Here is a 20,429-nt window from a genome sequence, read left to right on the forward strand (position 1 = left end):
AGCTTGTTTTTTAAAGCTTGCCTCTCACACTTCAGTATTTCCAGTGAATGTGCCGCTCCGAACCAATATGACACGATCTCTTCTGCAAATGAGCGGATCAAATTAAGAACTTACTTTTTACTCATTTAGACATCAATATGTTTACAACAGCACTGATACCATTACCATTCATGAATATTGCTTTATATAATATGTGTAAATTATGCGCTGATGAGAGCTGAAGTATTTTTAAAAACAACACTGAATTAATCTCTTGTGGTGTAATAACTGCATTTGGCCCGAAGCAGTCAGGGTTCACTCACAGTATTAACTAATTTAGTAATATTTGCGTGCACTGCATTCAGACATAGAATATGAGTAGCTTGGTATGTTAAATATTCATTCACAAATGCACAACCTCTATGCCTCTCCAGCTGTGGCGTTCTGAGGTTCCTGGTGCCCTGATGATAGCACGAGAGCCACTCAGCGGCCTGGAAAGTGTGTCAGAAGTCTGAAGGTGGAGGATAACTCAGTAGATTTATAGCCCAAACACGCACAATTTGTTTTACCACATCAGGACACAAGCCCAGTTCAGAGGCCTCAGGGAGAAAACATAAACTCTACATCCATTGACCCCCCCAAATCCCCCCCCCCCCCCTTCAATATATTTACTCCTTGTGCATAACTGAGTGCAGACCAGATGCTGTTTCCACCACTTCCCATCTTCTTATACCCAAAGGACATTAAATCGTTCCACACAGAAATAAGCCCTGCAGTCTGCTCGATCAAATCGTGTTCTAGTTACTTATTACTTTTCTTAAAGGGCAGCAACCTTGCTAAACAACATCCTGTACATAATGAGTTGTTCAGGCAGACAAGGACATTTCAGCATTTTCCAGTAAATATACCTTCTTTGTCTTCTTAGTTTGTTTTTTGTCTGGGTGAATAATACGTCACACAGGACTCTTACTTTTGGTAGAGGTGTGTATAAAAACCACATTTCATCAGAGTTCAAACGTGCTTTTCTTACATTAATCATACACTGCTAAAAAAGCAGTCAAGACTACTTTACCAGGCTTTTGGAAGTGAAACATGGTCCTTGACAGCATTATGCTTGAAAGAAAGAGACATCAGTGGGATTAAAAGGAATGGGAGCTGAAAACCATGTTCAAAGATGACACCCTTTTCATTCCAGTGAAAGTTGCTCTCCTCAGGCCCACACATGCGTCTTAGTGTCCTTCTCTGGCTGAGCTGGCTCGCTTCCTGCTGGCTCGCCACACACATGAAAGCATGAAAATAACTCACTGCTACAGTCTGCAAGACTTTTTTTTCACATTTTATCTGAACTACTGGCCAAAATTGTGTTTGTGATGCTCAGAAAAATGTATCATTTTTCATTTTACAGCTCTTTATTTTATAACAGTCATGTATGGGAAAACATTTTTTGAGTCAGTGGATGTCATCTGATCTGCAGTTCCAACTATGATTACTATGTCAAAATGTCCTTACAATGCAGCCCCTGAGGGTTTGCTGCCTGCTGGCTGTTAAGAGATCGGCAGGTGATAATCTGACTTCATGTTGCTACCTGAATTGACACTATGAGCTCCATCATTGTTTGGATTTCTTGGATTTCTAAAACTAACTGTAAATATACTGTGTATATTATCAGTGTATTCAGTTGCAGTGCAATAATCCTGTAACACTATAAAACTCACTGTACCTACAAATTATTTGCATTTACATTAGTTTAAAATACAGAATATGTAATAACATGCATACATAACATCATTACTGTTATATATACTGCAGATTTGAGGGTGTATATACTGTACATAACCACCTACTGTATGCATATAAAGTAACTAAAGTAACTAGTAATTAGCAATCTCTGCAGTCTTTCACATATTTTTGCACTGTTTGTATCCTGTTTACAATTTATAAAAATGGGTTTACCTGTATATAGACATTGTATGTTGTTTTCCATTTGTTGTTTCTATATGTATGTATCTATATTTTTACCCGTACATAATAGTGATATGTTTATATTTAATTATCTTTGTTCGGCTTGTTGTCCTTTGCACATTGAGAGCCGCTAGAAACCAGAGTCAAATTCATTGTATGTTTAAACATACTTGGCAAATAAAGCTGATTCTGATATGGCAAATCTATTGTTACCATCTTGTCTGTCCTTTTAGTCTTTAGCTATTACACATGATGCCCTGCTATCAGCAACCACCACAGAGTTACTGCTAAGTTAAACTGAGCACTGTTAGCAAGTCATTGTGGGCTGATCCAGTGGCTCTTGGCCACAATAAGAACAGTGTGTGCTATCAAACAGCACCTGACCCTGGGGTAAAATCAATACTAACCTCTCTTATAAGCCAACATGGCATTCAGCCAGCTGGCAAGCCAGCTAACATCACCAACAAGCCAAGAAAGGTGATATGCACCTGCTTTCTCTTTTTTTTTTATTTTAACATTATGAATACCAAAAGAGACAGCAAGTTAAAACCATTTTTCACATACATTGTTATTTATTCTTTCACCATTTGGACAAAGTTTGCTAAGCGGACACAATATGTTATGAACTGTATACACCTGAACACAGTCAGTTTTCTACTGATTGGTTCCTCACACCAAATATACTGTACAAAACCAACTTTAAGAGAAAATAAAATGGAACATACTGATTTGGATCTTTAAAAGAATACATTCAAACAGAACCACTTTGGTCCAAAAAGGGGAGTGACCCAAGCTGCTGGCTTCAAAAACATACATGGTTATGGTCACAGCTTAAAATACATGTATTAGTCTGAAATAAAATTAGCAATATACTTTGACCATACTTATATAATCTACTGTATCCTATTTTACTCATGGTGCACAACAATCCTTTATTACCATGTCAGTATCCAAACACTTCTCCTGCTCTGCAAAAGAAGAAAAACACTGCAAATTCACCTCTGAGCAACAGCAGCACCAGTGTGTGAATCATACTCCAAGCTCAATTCTGAGTATTGGATATCTACCTGCTCTATTACAATCCTCAGCAGATGTTGATGAAAAATTTGCCTCAACACCTAGCTGAAGTGTAAATGCACAGAGCTATTATCTGAATGACAAACACGCCGCTGTTGTGCTCTAACCTAGCTCTGAGCGACAAAATGACATGGAAGAATCACACTGAGAACAGCTTCCGTGTCCTTCTCATGCCTTTATATGGGCATGACTTCTGAGAATGTCCTGTGGTGTGAGACTGTATATGCTAGGAAGGGACGACTTCTGACCTCTGCGCTCTGTGTGAAGCCGCTTGCGCTGGTTTATATCAACCCATTGCTCCTCTGGCTGCAGCCAGTGATTCATCCAACTGTAACACATCTGGAATACTGAAACTGCACACATTCATACCAACTTAAAAATATGCTTGTGCACACACACACACACACACGCACACATACAGACATCCATTCCATGAAATATATTGACAGCAATCAAATAAATCACCTGTATAAACACATATATACACACACAGTATTTACCAATTATAAATTAACATTGTGCAAATAGTCATACATACAAAGTCAAGTTGAGTTAGTTCTGGCTTAGAAACTCAAAGATGAATCAATGCTCTGCAGGAGGCAATGTGTTCAGAAGCAAATGTACCACTGCTAATTTAAGTTTCTTTGTCACTACAATGCTTACTAGAGAGATTTTGTTCTATTTTTAGGGTGCAGAATTTTGTTCTATATGTCCACAGCCCCTGCGGACAGAATCAGGCTGAATATTAAATACTGGAGAGTAACTGGGCGCATGCAGTCATTAGCACAGTCTGTCTGACTTTATGCACTGATGTAATGGCACTGTGCGGCACGCATCACCGCCGAATGATTCACACAACGTAAGCTCACTAAATCTGTGCAATCTGCATGCATGACAGCCTATATTTAACATAGCAAAAACACCCTTGTGCCAGAGGTGACATGTTATTTTGAGTCACAGTGTTGGATTCATACTTTATGCATGTGCGACTTTGCAGGTCAAGTCTACAGTATATTTTCATCCTTGATTTGAGTGCGCGGTTTCCCGTATTAGCTTTCATCTCGGGGGTAGAGCGAGCTGCGTAGAAGTTCATATACTACACAGAAGACGTGTGAGTCGCACAACATTTTGATGGCAAAGGGAAACAGAAAACATACTGTATTTAATGGCACAGAATTGCAACTATTCCCCTTTAAAACACACCTGGCACATTTACACAGTTACAGCTGTCGTACTGAACTCAGCAATAAGGTTGAGACCTATATAAAAATATTTACTTTTATCGGAAAACACCAAAGTAAGTCAAGCGATGATCATTTTTAGCTTATTTATAATTCATCCGATACCATCTCTTGACCTCTTTTAATGTCTATATGTAAGCCAGGAATGACCTGGTGAGAGCAGCTGCCAATTTCCCATGAGCCCTGGATGGGGCCACTTGAACAACACTGTTGTCACTTTACTGTATGAGGTACAGTCAACAGAATGCTTCTTCTGTACATGTTTCATCAAAATCAATATAGACAAGAAAAACCTTACAGATATCAGAGCAAAGCAAAAAAAGACCCCTGTGTTCCCTACCAGCTTGTTTTGTGTCTCTTATTTGGTCTCTTTTGTGTATGCAGTCCAATGTCCAGTTTGTCTTTAACCTCCAGTACCACAAAACACACATTTGATACTCAACACAAATTAAAGCAGAGGCTTAAGCAAGGACTCTGTGTCTTTTTTTTGTTGTTGTTGTTGTTTTGTTTTGTTTCAGTTGTTGCTATTTGAGGTTTCAGGGTTTTTTTTTTTTTTATCTGGTTGTCCTATTATTTTACACGGCTTATCTGCCTTGAGATGCTGTTGTTACATCATTCAACATGCAGCAGTTTCTTTCACTGTCTGGCAAACATCTACAGAAATCCATTCATGAGGCTTGCAGCACATTAGAAATTTCAGCGTGGATGTCTGCCGTATTGTTCTCCGTTCTCAGGCTGTGGAGAGGGCTGAGTGCCGCTCGGTCTCCCAGTGACACTGATCTCTGGGCGAAGACCACTATGACAGATGACTCTATCAGCCCAGCTCTTCACAGCCACCCAGTGCAGGATGTCAGAGCCAGATGAGAGCGGAAGGCCCTCCATCTTTCTTCACAGAGTTCTTGCTCTTAGTGCCTTTCAAAGGTGGCTCTCCACATTCTCTCTCTGAGCCTCGTAACACTGCCCCTTGTCCGAAAGGCTGATGTCCTCCACTAGGGTGCAGTTACTGATGGTCCCCTCGTGCAGCGGGGACGCACACTGGCCTGCCTCTTTACTGTGGATCACACCATTGTGGCAGCCAGCCACAAGCATGTGCCTCTCCTCAGGGCTGCAGATCGGGGCAGAGGTTTTGGCGATGTCTGGTAGATGAGGCGGCCGAGAGACGTGGTTCAACAGGCTGCCGGTCTTTGAATTGGGGGTATTGCTGTAGGTATGGCGGTATTCCTCCTCGATGTTCCTCCCTAGCTTCCAGCGTTTCCAATTCTTCAGGACCTCGGACTGCACCTGTGGAGACGACAGAGATGAAAGTAGATGTTATTGACGCCATGACTTGAGAAAAGTCAGGGGCTGACAGAAGTGTGTTATAGTGCAAATGAGGAAACTCACTTCTTTGTTGACAAAGCAGTACAAGATGGCCACAAGGAGACCCTGTAGAGACAATCAATTCTGGGTCAGTGCAGGGCAGCTGTAATATTCACTCACAGTATGGCTCTTTATATACCAGGTTTTGAAAATACAGTGTCTGAAGCAATAAAAACATGTAGCCTAGTATAGTGCACAAATCAGTGGATGGGGCAGTTTTAACTTCATTTTATAACCAAGCGCTGAGAGCAACACACACACAAGACTATCATTGACTATGTCAATGATACATGCACAAAATATTCTGTTCTTTGCTCTTATTCCAAAAACAGCAATATTCCTACTAAGCTGTTTACATGGCTAATGAAAATGAATATTCCTGTTTACATGCAGAGGGTTTTCAGGGTTGCTCCAGTGGGAACAGGAATCACAAGATCTCCGCAGGCAGTGAAGTAAACCAAAAAAGTGAAAATCATTAGTGAGCTGCTGCCTGATATTTATAATTTACATTGATATGATTGATGTTATAAATTTACAGTTCCAGGCACATCCAGTCCTTGGGTTGTCCCATGATGTTTACTACACTTCTGAGTGTTTTTGGTGCATCACACTGAGTCATCACCGTCAGTCCATGGCTGCATGTCAGGATAATAACCAATCCCCTCTGTCCCTGTCGTAAAGAAGGCACGCTCTGTTTTTCCAGCCTGCCCTAAACAGCTCTCCACTCTCCTCTCATTCCTCCCCTCTGTCTGCCTTCCTGCTCCAGTATATGTCATTTTGCCTGCACAGGAGTAAACTGGCCGGAGACATGTGACCCGTATTTCAAATGCACTGTATACCTGTCCAAAGAATGCCCCTAAAACCCAAATAATATCGACATATCCCACATGTCTAAATTCGGAAAAAGGCCTAATTCTGAATATCCAAAGGGAATATGCTGTTTACATGACCTGTATCAGACTCGGAATATTGTCACAGTCGGAATAATAGTGGAATATTAGTGAGCATGTAAACGTAGTGTCATGGCTGTCCATCTTTGACTTTAGGATTCTCTTTGCATCCTCCCTTCCCTCTGTCGCTTTCATCATCAAGACAATTCCCCTGGTGGTCGGCTGTAATCTTGACGCATGTCATCTGTGTCCTCGTAGCAGAAAGGTCACTGTCATTGTGTCACAGTGTCACACACCCGGTTAGCAGCATAGACAGCACATTATGTTAATGTAATCCCTCCTGACACATAAGTAAATACAGCATTTTAGAGCAGCATGCTTAACAAGCTCATCTGGCACAACACTTTGACTCGATTGGTCTCCTGTTGGCATGGATTTTTAAATTTGGATTTTATTAGAAGATCATTTTAATTCTCAACAGCAGTCATGTGTCTAACACCATCTTATTTAAGCATCTTATTTAACCCTTTACGTCCTGTGTTACTCAGTTCTCACATCTCTCTCCCCAAACACATTAAATGCTTTCATTTTCAATTTCTGTCTCAGTACAGGTACAACAGGGGGAATTATGGAACCATAAATTGCCTCATCAGTGTCTCAACTCTCAACCAGTTAATTCTCAAACCACTGGACCCCTGATTCACCACCCTGCTAGCCACGACCCAGGACATTCGCTGTCTGGTTGACATCTGGTTGATGATGCTGATGGTGTGGTCATAGATTGTGAAAATAATAAGAGATGCTTTGGTTGAAGACTGAAAGTTCTCACCTGGAAAGAGGAGAAGAAGAGGTCGATGAAAAGCTTGGTGAGACGCAAACCGATTGTGGTCTCGGTGGACTCATCTGTCACAAAAATAAAGACCACCTGATGGATACCCAGCAGTGGGATCAGGGTTAGAGTGGACTTAGCCAACCTGAGATGGACAGGATGAGAGACGAGCCAGAAAGAGAGAGAGAAAGCACAGAATACAGTAAGTTCAGAGAAAGAGAATACACAGCATACACATCAGAGATGTAATAAGCGCTTTAACATTTGAACTCACCTGAACTTGTAATCTGTGTATCTCATTTGGTGCGCTCGCAGTTTTGACACGAGAATTTTAATTATATGGATAAAGATAAGAAAGTTGATCTGTGAAAGACAGACACGAGTGTTAATGATGATAGTTTTGATTGGATGACAAACAGATGTTATCTTTAAGGGTCACTTTACCCAGAACATATTTTCTCACTTCGTAATTTGTGTAGTCATGCAGATAGTTTCGGTTTTATGGGCAAAGTTTTGGACATACCACTATGTTGAAACTTCTGCTTCCATCCAAATACAATGGAGGTGTATGAATTTTTGTTTGTTTGCTGTTCAAAGCACTGGAAACAATACTTGACTCTTTTTCAGAGACAGTGTTCCAGTTACACAGCGTAATCCACAGACCTTGCAGTTAGCTGTTTTCATGGACTATTGCTTCAGTGAAAATTATTTTCAACAAAAATCTCAGAGTTGGATATCTCCAAATATCTCTAAAAGTCAATAAAACCACAACTACCTACGCAGATTGAGACCTCTAGGGTTAAAAACCATGCTTTTTGTGATTGGAGTGAACCAATCCTTTAACCTTATTACAGACAGCAGAAGCACATTGTTATGAGGGAACACTTTCACAGCAACTGGCATTTCAAGAAACAGTGGGTGTTCCCCTGATGAAAATTACTTATGATGTGACCTTTTTAATTTACAACTAAGTTGTTACCAGTAATTTGCAGTTGCTTTGAAGAAAAAATACTGGAGCTAGACCCAATTTTTGCACACAATTATTGGCCAGGTTTTTTTGTTTCACAGTACAAGATAGTGTTCCAGATATAACCTTAACAGCTGTCTCCAGCTCCGTATCCTCAAAATTAAGCACACTCTGTTGAAGTTTTTATTGCTATAAGTGTTTCTACTATGATGTAAAACATTTTGAGATCAGAATAAAGAGGGAAACACTCAAGTGGGAACCAGCCCTGCTGTTCCTGCAACAACTCAAGCACAGGAATTCCTGTTAGATACAGGCCACTTAGCAGAACGATTAATGCATGGAAAATGCCTGGATGTCGATGTAACTGGCCTGACATAAGAGCCATGACAAATCCGACTTATATAAAAGCTCAGAACTGACCTTTGCAGAGCACAACTACAATTAAAGGCCTGGTCACAGTATGGATAGGGGGTAGCTAAACTGTGTATTTGGTCACAGTGCAAAAAAAAAAAAAAAAAAATCGTATTTCTTTAATCCAAAAAAACTTTGAATTTTAACATGTTTCCCAGATGTGAGGCAAAAAGCGTAGACAGCCTTTTACACTTCATGAATAAATTAGGTGTCTTTAATATTGTATGGTGTATGAATAGTAAAAGAAGTAAAAGAAGAAAAAAAAGTAAATGCAAGGGTGGCGGGTACATATGTAAGATTTCAGGGTAAATACACTTATAAAATATAAAAATAGTAAACAATTTACATGGCATGTGTAAATTGGCACAATGGATTATATGGATTCAAGTTTGAGGAATGATCATTACTTTTTAAGAAAACACTGCATGATGAGAGGCATAATGGTCAGCAAAAGCAGGTGACAGAGAAAGAGACATTACCACAACTGCCAGCAGTATTGGAGAACGGATGATCCACCAGTAATTCATGTTTATATTTCGCTCCCAGCACCTGTGAAAGAAAAGCATCGGAGGAAATATCATTAAGAGACAATTAGAGAATACAAGAAACACATGTCATATGCTTTCAAACAAGGCTCACTCTGTCTGATAGTCAAAAGTAGAAAGCTTTCATTTCCTTGTCTGACAAAATGTGAGAGACTGGCAGTCATACGGTTCCACCAGAGTGGGGACACAGACAGCACCACAGTGGCTTTTAAAAACTTTACATAACAACACAATGTGTTGGTGGTTTTGGAAAGTGCGGCCTTAAAATCCATTTCACCCCACTTGCTGCTGAAGTGTGTATGTTAGACACTAAGAGATTGCATAATAAAGTTTGGGTGCTGAATGTTAACATGAAATATTGAGAATGTGCTAACGCAAGTGCCAACCCAAAAGTGTTCTGACATGGTTCCCATATTGGGAAGATAAAACATGCCTGTGTATGAAGTTAAAGTGCATCCAACTCCTCATGTAGTAATTACATGTTAAATTGACCACGAGCTGCCAAGTATCAACATTCATATGTTTGGGAGAGAGACCATCTGCCACCCTGTTTTGATATGCTGTACTATTATTAGAGTGGAATCAACAAGAAAGTGCTAAAATGTTTGGCAGCTTCTGAGATCAACTGCAGAATAGAGAAGAGAAAAAGGGATGGAGAGCACTTTGGAAACTTACTCTTGATTTTCATAAAGGTATTTAGATATCACCCAGGGCACGACGAATATTAACGGGGTACCTGTGAAGAAATGAGGAAATGTCTAAATGCAAAACAGTCATTTTGCACACTGTTGTTATAGCCTTGTACATTAATCTGCTCTGACTTAATTTCCCTTCAAACAGCACATAATTAACTTGCATCCTTATTACTCCAGTTACAGACACACCTGCACAAAAACACACACTCACAAAAACGAGCCAGCTCACCCCAGCCAATGCAAAGGTAGATTTTAAAATAGTTCCTCTCTGTAAACACAGTGATGACCAGGAGGTTGTGGAGGTAGATGCCTTCCACCAGCAGCCAGTAGCTGTTGGCCATAATGCTGTACTGCATCATCACCACGGCGATGCGACAGCTAACCATTGTCTGCGAGATAGGAGGAGTGAGGTTTTGTTTCAGAGAATATCAAGCTGGTGGACGGTAAAACATTATTTAGCTGTGAATGATGTGAATGATGAGATCAGTGCTGCGGCAGATGAGAGCTCCTTCTGCTGACAGAATTCATGCTTTGTGCCTACAGCGATCAAATTGTACAACAGTAGCAACTTTAACCCCAGCCTCAGCCAGCTGTGACCCCCAACATATACAACCCAGCACACTGACCCTCCCCCCTTTTATGGATAATTAGCTGCTACAATTATCACTGTGGCTACCATAATTATTTTCTCTACAATTTGTACCACTATTTTTCCTTGGCCTCTTTATATACACAATCGTACTGTTACACAAGTCATAATTATGGCATTACATATCCTGGTCTGTTTGCTAGGTTAAAGAATTACATTTACAGGGTTTTGAAGCTTTCTAGTTTTGTTCTGTTCCCACTGTGTCAAATTCTTAATAACCACTGTAAAATGATGACCTTTATAGGTTATTATTTACCTGGAGATCACCACTGACCTCACTGTTGACCAGCATCTCCACTGGAGGCATAGATGTCCGTGTGAATCCCTGCTCCTGGTCTCTGCTGAGGTCCTTTGACATAATGTTGGCATCCAACAGAGCGTCTTTGATAAGGATAGACAGCGCTCGCAGGATAAAGGAGGCAAACAGATTCATATGGATGTTGTTCCTCATGCAGTGTAGTTTCCTAATGAATGAGAGGCAAATGATCATTAAGATAGAGCTTAATCTATCATTATAAGACACAGTAAACAGCAATTGCAATACAGCTTTCTACTTAAATGTCATTATTTCCCCTCCTTGCTGTGTCTGATGAATGACTTATACTTCGCTCAATTTCTTTGAAATGATTTCAACGAACAATCATTATTACCTGAAGAATATGAGGATGCCAAGTGCCAACACCAAAGCCACAAGTGATAAGGAATATCCCACTGTGTACATGATCCGAATGTGCCCATAGTACTGCTGCAAGTTAAAACATGTTAGATTTTTTTCCTTTATTTGACATTTCAGTCTCATGTTTCTAGTTTCTTTTAACCACAAGTATTTCTTTCCAAAGAAGAATTTGATATTTCTTACCTGACTTGTATCATTAGGGTCACACTCGGTGGTATTGTTCGTGGTCACCCACTGGCCGCTTGCATTACATTCCTGATACACCATGCCATGCTGAACTGCAGCACACACACACACACATACACACATACACAGCCTTTGTGATTTACTGAAAAGTCCAGTCATAATAGACAGCTGTCTTTCTCTGCAGCATATTTTGAGTTTACTCTGCACCAGCATGACTAACCCACATTGGGCTATTACCTTTATGGTGCCACGGCAGATACCACGGACATGGCACACTGACAGTTGTGTTGGGGAGTCCATCAGGCCAACAGACGTAATAGTCAAAAGTCCTGTTGCACACAAGGCCTGTGGATGAAAAACAAACAAACCATGAAATATGGGTGAGACGCCCTTACACACTGTCCCCTTCTGGCCATGGCCTGGAGAGGTTGAAGTCATGGAAGTCATGGAATACAGTAATATGTCTTTGAAGTGATGGCTGCTGGCGGCCATTATGGCATCTGTACACATCATGGTCTTTCATCTTGGCTTCAGAGTAAAGTGACCCTCCGCTTAATCCACATCTTTCATCTTCGCGGCAAAGGCATTTACTGCATGGATGCTCAGGTGTATAAAGTGGTGTGTGCCCTCTCTGCCACACCTGCTAATTCTCTATTACACATATGGGGTGACAGGCAGGATATAAGAGTGCTGCGGAGTGGGGTGATTTTGCGCGCAGCGTGGGAAGCAGCCTTTTTGAAAGTTCTTTCGCTCCCATATTTGCCGCTCTATCCCACGAGCATAAAACATGCTAACAGACCATAATGCAACTGAAGGGCAGCCACATAGTTAAGAGCCCTGCGATGGAGCGAACTGGAGCCGGTTTTCTCTCAGCGTGAGCAGAGCGAGTGCGGTGCAGCAAATAGAAAACTGGGAGCAGCTGCAAGCAGAGTGATTATACAATGGTTATCAGCAGGGAGCGGAAATTGCTGCTGCTCCATAGTCTGGTGACAGTACGACCTAACCATTACCTGCTCTACTGCATTAGATAGCTGCCACTGTGCCTCAAGCTGAGGGTAAATACTGATTTTTTTTATATGTATATAATGCAAATTATATAAAAAATCTCTTACTTTCATGTTTATGTTTTTCAGGAGTGTTGCACTCAGTGTTTTTCTGGATAAGACCATTACCTCAATGCCTTATAATTGTTATCATTATAGAGATATGTGTTGTTAAACATTGAAAATTACAGTATGTTCAGCTCACCGGTGCTCGGTGGGTCTTGACTGTTGTTGTTGTTACAGTCCGTCATGTACTTTTCCCAACTCTCCTTCAGCTTATCCAGGGTAGCAGCAGGAGACATCTAAGGAGGTGGTGGAGCACATGTGAGGACAGTGCAATGAAAAAGCTGGCTATTCATTGACTTATTGATGTAGCGTAAGCAGGTAGGCAAGAAAAAATGTTGAGAATGTGAGCCTCACACATACCATGAAGACACAATGAGTGCATTAACTAAATTGATGCCAATTTGTTTCACTTCACTTCATTTATACAGTAGCTGTAAACAACCCATCCTCATGCTGGGGATTTAATCCTTCAAGGTGATGCTGTGTCCCACTCTAATGTTTGTCAGTATGGGGGGGCTTGTGTTACTGTATGGACTTGCTGATATAGTGTACCCCTGCACACTCATGTCATTAACAAACCAGGGAAAGACAGTTTGTTTAGACATCCACAACAGGACCCTCTGGGTTGTTTCAGAAGACAGCAGAGCTAAAGAAACAACATCCTCCCCCGCACTGTAAAGGCCAGCGACTAATGGAAGTTCACAGAGTTATATGGAGGCTGTGTGTGTGCGCACGTATGTGTATATGTGTATGTTTGTGTCCTTGTGGGACCCACCTGGATGCTGCTGGAGACAATGAGCGTTGCCAAAAGGAGGAACAGCCGGGACATCCCTTATTCCTGCTGTTGGTGCTGGGAGGGGATACTGCAGGACGAGGAAGGGTTTTCACCTCATAAGGGGGCTTATCTACACTCGCCACACTACCTGGATGACACAGAGACACACAATCCATCAAAGCTCATTGCAAACACACCGCTTATTACCTCGGCTCAACTTGGCTGGGTGAAACAAGACGACCAAAACAGGAAAAGGCTGGGTCATATCTATCACAGTTCAGTTACACCAAGATTTGAAGGCACGAGAACAAAGAGGAAGAAGTAAAATAAAGAGAAAGGTCGAATGTCAGTTTAACTTGCATGCTAATCAAGCCCAGTTAAAGTAGAAGGAAAAGATAACCATTGTGAGCCTGACGAGTCCCATTTCCATCCCGGCCACTCATTCGTACCTTGCGACATGCTGCCAGGCTTAGCCACATTTAGCAAGGGATGGACTACCCAGAATCAGACTGTCCAGAACATCAAGCATGGGGCCAAAAACCTCCAGGAAATGCTGTTTGTACCATCAGTGAGACAGCTGCGGCTCAGCAGAGCTGCACTCACTCTGTGACTCACAGTTGGCTGCTGTCCACCTTAATCTTAAAGCCTGTCAGTGTTTGGTTGAGCATGTGTCAGTGCGTGCCAGGGGTTACTCACCTGTGTATCGATCGTTCCCTCGAGAGATTTGGTTGAAGCCGGAGAACGAAACGAAATCTGAAACGTTTCTGCAAAAAACACCTTGACCATGGAAACATTTTTGGCTAAAACGTTTCAAATTCCATTCTGTTCTAGTCTCATGGCAGGGAGGAGGACGGGTTCGTGTTGATGTGTTTGGAATTTCTTTTGTTTACCGAGGAATTTGCTCAAGAGATAAGAGCACAATGTGTCATGACAGATGTATGTAACATAAGTAGTCTCGAACAATTTAAATCAGAGAGATGTTCAGTCTGTGGTTTGACTGAACATGTCAACAAACTTCTAAAGTCTGGGTTGTTACAGCCAGTCACAATCTAAAGCCAGCCTATATATCACAAAGCTCTACTGGAAGTCAGACATCAGATAATATCTAAACCAAAGGGCCATATTTTCTAAATGGCCTGTTCAGTGTAATGACCACAGGATGCAGTTAACATTAGCTGTAGTACAGACTGACTGATTGTTGGGCGCCTGAGGGATCAGAGGTACTCTTGTCTGGCCTGACATCGGGTCAGGACTGGTCCAGTCAAGATCACAGCACTGACTCTTGTGCCCTTAACTCCATAAGAAACATTAAAGTCACAATCCTGTCTCCACAGCAATTAACACATAAACAAATATCTCTGGTATGAAATGCACCTATTAGATGATGAATTTACAGCTCAATAGGAATGTGAAAGTATGCCAACTACATTTTCTTCGTGTAAATGGCATGAACAGCCAACCAGACTGGACATTAAGCTTTTCTTACCGAGGAAAGTGATCAGACATCATTCTGGGAGTGCATGACATTTTAGCGTCTGTCCCGGTACAGTAGAAAGGCTGACATGCATATGGGCGAGCACATGCTCTTGCTTACGGCATCGAGTGTTACATGAGTGTGTAACAGTTTTTCAAGGGTTTCCCTCTCCCTCTCTCTCTCTTCCCACAAACACATAAGAGACTCATTTCCGAACACATCGGCCTGCCTGCACCACTTTCTGCAACTTAGCACCAAGTAGCAACAATGATTAACTAGACTCTGTAGAGTCCTGCAACAGGGATGATGAAAGAGAGAGAGAGAGAGAGAGAGAGAGAGAGAGCCAGAAAGAGGAAAAAATAGTTTCTCAACCATTCTTATGTCCCAACACTTGTTAACACCAGCCATTACATAGTTGTCAAGTTGTCATGAATTTGATATCTCTCAATATGTTTCCAAGAGCATTGGCAGAGCTCCAAATAGAATATATAACAATTACGACACTACCTGTCTCAGAAATATCCCAAAACTCAAAAATATTCAGAGCCTACATTAGTGTCTTTTTAGCTTGTCCTACATTCCATTCACTAATCTTTAACGCCACACTGAAGACTCATGTTTAGGCAAATTCCATGACCCTCACACCATCTTACCCTCCCTCAACAATTGTCCAAAAATGAACATTCATTAGTTGCTATGCACACCGCTCAACAAGAGCGCAAGGCCAGAACAATAGAGAGACTTTTAAAGACACACGCCCTGAAGACGTATACTTTCATAAATCTCTCATGCTTTATTTGTGCAGATTTGCCTTCGAAGCAGGACGACGGGAACCACATCAGCCATTTGGTGGGAGCTGGAGTGGAACTAATGGGCTTGGAGGTGTGAGGCTAATTAGGCTCCTATATTCTGCGGTTATGATATCTTGCCAGGGCTACAGCTTTGGGCTCCCACCGCTGTGGATCCAGACCAATCAAGGTCCTCTGAAATATGTGTTGTTTAGCCCCTTTAGCTCTCTGTTCTAGGAAATAACCTGGATTTTGTATCACTATTGTTGCACTTTGGATTTAAAAGGTGGAGCGATGGCAGAGCCAGAGGGACCTGTTGGGTTGTGTTTGGGCCTGTTTCCTTTGGTGTTTTTCATTCTGAAACAAGTTACTGAGCCAAAATGTTTCACTCCTGCCTGGAGATGTTTTCAGTGTGTGAAAAATGATGTCATGCTCATTTTGTCAGATAAACAAAGCAATGTTAATGTTTCGCCTTGGACTTAAAGTATCAAGTATTAAACTAAATAGATGCAATTATGCCTCAAATAATAAAGGTCATTGCTCCATTTGATTGATAGGACAGACGGCTATTAATTTAAATAACACCTGTTCATTTACTTATATTTGTGTAAAGAAATACACCAACAATCACAAATGAATGACGCAAATTCCCTGAATGTCGCAATATAAAAAACGTTCTGTGTTCAAGTGCACGTTGGATGGCTCAATACAATGGCCACTAACAATTACTGTTGTTTGTTGGAGGGTACTTACCTTTCATTTGATTACACAGTCTAACAAATAAAATTATAAAGGGGAGTATGCGCGCATGAATGCGGGCAGAGGGGAACAGCAAGGATTAAAAACAAACCTCTTGGAAAACACAATAACTGTCCAGTTCAGAAAGTGCCCCCGAGCAGCAATCTATCATGCAGCTTCCCAGATGCAGAGATGCTGCTAAGAGTAAAAACCTCCCTGCATCACCCATCGTATACAATTTACCTTGCCATTGATGAGGCCTAGGTGGCTCTATGAAATACTGAAGTAACACTCAATAATCTGGCTTTGATTCTGAAATATCCAATAGAGTCATTGATCAAATTAATGATTGCTACAGCAAATATGCAGCACCACTCAGGTTTCCCATGGTTTGACTAAATAAGCTGAGGCAAAGCATGTCACATTCATACCTTAGGGCTGCAGATGTTACAGTGCTGGATGAGAGTTCCACTATCTGATAACGGGGTGAAGGAGAGTTCAAAAGAGACAGAGCATCATGCTGCAACACGTTCCGCGACTTCACTGCTGCAAGGAAGACGGGATATCACTTAAATCTAGGCATCGCATTCTGCTTGACCAAACTGATCTTGAGTTAGATAGCACGCTTATCTGTTACAGTGTAAATGCTCCATCAACTTCAGCTATCTGACTTTTCTCTTTCTGACTTTCAAAATGCTTGAATGTGTATTTCCTGTACAGTATAATTAGAATAGAGTAATAAATAATGTTGTATGCAGAAACCTACAGGCCCACTGTCTATCTCTGTGGTGTTCTGCAACCATTAACATACCATAGATCGCATCTTAATGGATTAGCTCTCCCTTGGATACTCCGTTGACACATTTCAGCCGTTAGTTTCTGAGCAAGTGTTAATCTGATCTCCTGCTACCTGTCTACATTTACTTCAGTTACTCATTTCCTACATTCCTCAGAAATTCTTTTGAAAAAAAAACAAAAACAGCATGCTTGTAATTGCATGCATGGCGCCTTGTATTTGATCTGATTTCATTTATATTTATATTGATAATGGGCACCCATCACTCTCTGTGACCAGATATGCAAGGTGCAAAATTGTCCTTTAGGTGAATGTTTCAGAGAAATTTGAATCACAAAATCAGCAAAACCTAATAAAGATCAAGGCAAAGTTACGGTTCAGATCACTGTGATTCAACAGGAAATTCATCCTGACTCACAGCTTCCTGTTGATGCCCTACTTTACAAAGAGACGTATTAGCAAAAAATAAATAAAACCAGATCTATGATACTGTTTGATCTGAAGTTACAGCACCACACCAACATTTTACAAAAACCAAGCAACTGGGTTCTCCCAGGGAGTTCTTTGTAGCTGGAAGTCCTTCAGCTGAAAAGATAACAATTACACAAATCAAAGTGGAAGCTTTCACTCTGCTGCTCATTGAACTCAGACTATCAACAAAAGCCCTTTTTAAATCAGTACATGCTCTGTAAAGTTTGATATTGCTCAATAAGAGAGCTAGTAATATCATTAACGAATGGCTAAAGTCTAAAGGTAATTGACGTGCATATTTGCCAATTTTCCTCCCTTCTGAGAAAACCGAGATGAGGGAACAGACCAGCCATCCCTCTTCATCTTCAGCCAAAGTACCCATGTGCACCACATCAAGAGAATTGCTGGTTTTAGTGTGTCAACATCCTCCTGCAACCACTTTACAAGACTGAGAAACTGCTGCCAAGGCCTGAAGTTTACTGTTGATATTTTAGATCAACCCAAAAATGCATCATTAACTGACAGAGCTGAAGACATTTAGGATATATATATATATATATATATATATATATATATATATATATACATATATATATATATATAAAAGGCATAAAAATAAAAAACTGTTACCCCTACCTTCAACCTTCGCCTCCTCACCACCTATTATATAAAAGCTATTGCTTGGAGAACAAAATCAATACATACAGTATCAGTTATGAGTTTGACCACACCGAGTTCATGACACAAGGTTTCACATAAAACAAACCCAAACTCCTATGTTTCTTTCACCAAGTCGACATAATCCAGGACATTCCTGTGAAGGACATTATCCCCTGTTATATATGTTGTATATACATTCTGCACTTGCTAATAACCATGTAACCATCCTCTTCCGTATAATGGCCTAATTTGGTCAGTCTGGGGGTTTCAGTTGTCAGGCTTGTTGGATTTGTTAAGGTATATGACATGCACTGCTCAGCTTCTCATTTGCTGCCTGCTGGCATGTCTCTGCTGTATGGTGTTTGGAAAATGTGTCAAGTCTAAGATTTTTCTTGTCCTCGGTCTCTTGTGCAGACTTATATATTTTGCCTTTTCCATGCCTCACTGAATATGATAATGAAATTCTTGCTTGTGGCACAGAGCACTAAAGTGCCCTTTTCTTCCATGCTAAAATATTCCACAATTGGGCCTAAATTGCAATTACATGCATGCATTTTGGAGATGTGTTCAAAAAGTCAATGAGAAATTGTACTTCACTGAATATGCAAGTCAAATGTGTTAGTTGGAGCACTGGATTGCATTTTGTTAAAGGATCAACACAACATTGACTTGACTTGATTATGCAATGGTCATTAAATCTACTAATTTTAGTGATTTCTTCCATATAAGTATATTAACAACATCTATAACATAAAAACATCAGTACAAATACAGTGAATCAAATGTTAATAGCAACACACAGTAGAAGTGTTTTGATTGATCGGAGGTGTGATTATTCATCACCTTTTGTTTGTCTCCTTTCCACAGGTGACGTAGATTACAGCCTCCGGTCAATATGCAATCCAGCAAAAAAACATGACAGGAATAGTGCTGTGTGCGATATATGGTTTTACTGGTTAGTGTCTTCCCTCAACAACATACAAAATGGTGCAGATTTTGCAGCTGTGTAACGTGGCGAACCTCTGAACTGCTCCAAATGTTTGTCATTGACCCTGTTATAAAGCAGGAGAGCAGATCAGAGTGTGACCTATCGACAAAGATGCACACACATCTCCTGTGAACCATCGGCTGGATGCATCTGATGTACGTGGGCGGGAAACAATGACAAACAGTTGTGTAACATTTGAGATGTACCTGTATTGTATGAGAGAGTGTGCAGGGCCTTTCTGTATTGCACATCAGCATTATGTGTGGGAAGTGTTTGGCAGTGGCTGGATGCTGTTTCACACGCTCTTTGATGAGGTGTGTTGGACCAACAAACTGTACCTGCTGTGAAGCAACAACAACCCTACAGGGAGACTTTGATTAACAGCTCCTACACTGTTTCTGCTGCATCTGTGGCTTGATTGATTGTTTAGTTGAGTAGTCCTGTTTAAGGATTTCCATGTACATTACTTTTTAAAAAAGAAAGCTGGAAAACTGAATAAAGTGACTATTTGATTGTGATTTATAACAATGGATATGAGTAATGACTTCATCCTCTTGCTATTCAGTCAATAGTCATGACAGATGACAGAGATTTTTTCTGGCAAACTTGTAATTCTTTTGGCTGTACAGTTGTATTTTTTCTTCTTTCCTGCTGATTGTACTTAGTGTTTGGTAACAATAAAGCCTTGCAGTGCAAATTTGGTGTCAACGGTTACAGTATTTTCTGGAAAATGTCAAAATAAATTACATGGTGCATCAATTCCAATTTGATATACAGTAATAGTAATTCCCTCAATCAATCTCTCATTCCTAATTACATTGTAAGGCCACAGACAAACTGTCCCTGATGTTTGCTGCCAACTGTTAGCTGACCCATTATGTATTATTTTATCACCTGTCAATGTGATACTTTTAGTGATATTTCCATTAGCACAAGAGCCCCTTCACAAAGTTTCCTCCTGGGAGAACCTGTTTCATGGTGGAACCTACTGCGCTCTTCATCATAAAACAGCCATTACACAAAGCACTCTGCTTTTAAAAAAGGGAATTAAAGTGATCATGATCCAAGCATGGTCATGATAACAAAACAAAGCTTCTGCCATGAAATGAACAAAGACTAGTTGTCTGGCAATAAAATCTGATTTTCAGCAAAGGGCTGAAAATC

The 20,429-nt window shown here is 40.7% G+C and overlaps 1 protein-coding gene across 2 annotated transcripts in view; it reads right to left on the bottom strand.

Moving 5' to 3' along the window:
• Positions 1-2,434: 2,434 nt before the first annotated feature.
• The window catches only part of gcgra (glucagon receptor a), a 34,680-nt gene continuing 16,685 nt past the window's right edge, over positions 2,435-20,429 (bottom strand). The window contains exons 2-14 of one of the 2 annotated variants that reach the window (XM_044332482.1): positions 13,351-13,498; positions 12,715-12,811; positions 11,704-11,811; positions 11,464-11,558; positions 11,255-11,349; positions 10,861-11,068; positions 10,185-10,344; positions 9,936-9,996; positions 9,195-9,264; positions 7,612-7,700; positions 7,338-7,482; positions 5,643-5,684; positions 2,435-5,540 (exon numbers count right to left, since the gene is read on the bottom strand). In XM_044332482.1, coding sequence (XP_044188417.1) covers positions 5,175-5,540; positions 5,643-5,684; positions 7,338-7,482; positions 7,612-7,700; positions 9,195-9,264; positions 9,936-9,996; positions 10,185-10,344; positions 10,861-11,068; positions 11,255-11,349; positions 11,464-11,558; positions 11,704-11,811; positions 12,715-12,811; positions 13,351-13,404 — 1,590 coding nt within the window. In that variant the 5' untranslated portion in view covers positions 13,405-13,498 and the 3' untranslated portion in view covers positions 2,435-5,174. The remainder of the gene's footprint in view (positions 5,541-5,642; positions 5,685-7,337; positions 7,483-7,611; positions 7,701-9,194; positions 9,265-9,935; positions 9,997-10,184; positions 10,345-10,860; positions 11,069-11,254; positions 11,350-11,463; positions 11,559-11,703; positions 11,812-12,714; positions 12,812-13,350; positions 13,499-20,429) is intronic. The other variant, XM_044332483.1, reaches the window with a different exon arrangement.

Source organism: Thunnus albacares, chromosome 17, assembly GCF_914725855.1.
Source record: "Thunnus albacares chromosome 17, fThuAlb1.1, whole genome shotgun sequence".
NCBI lineage: Eukaryota > Metazoa > Chordata > Actinopteri > Scombriformes > Scombridae > Thunnus > Thunnus albacares.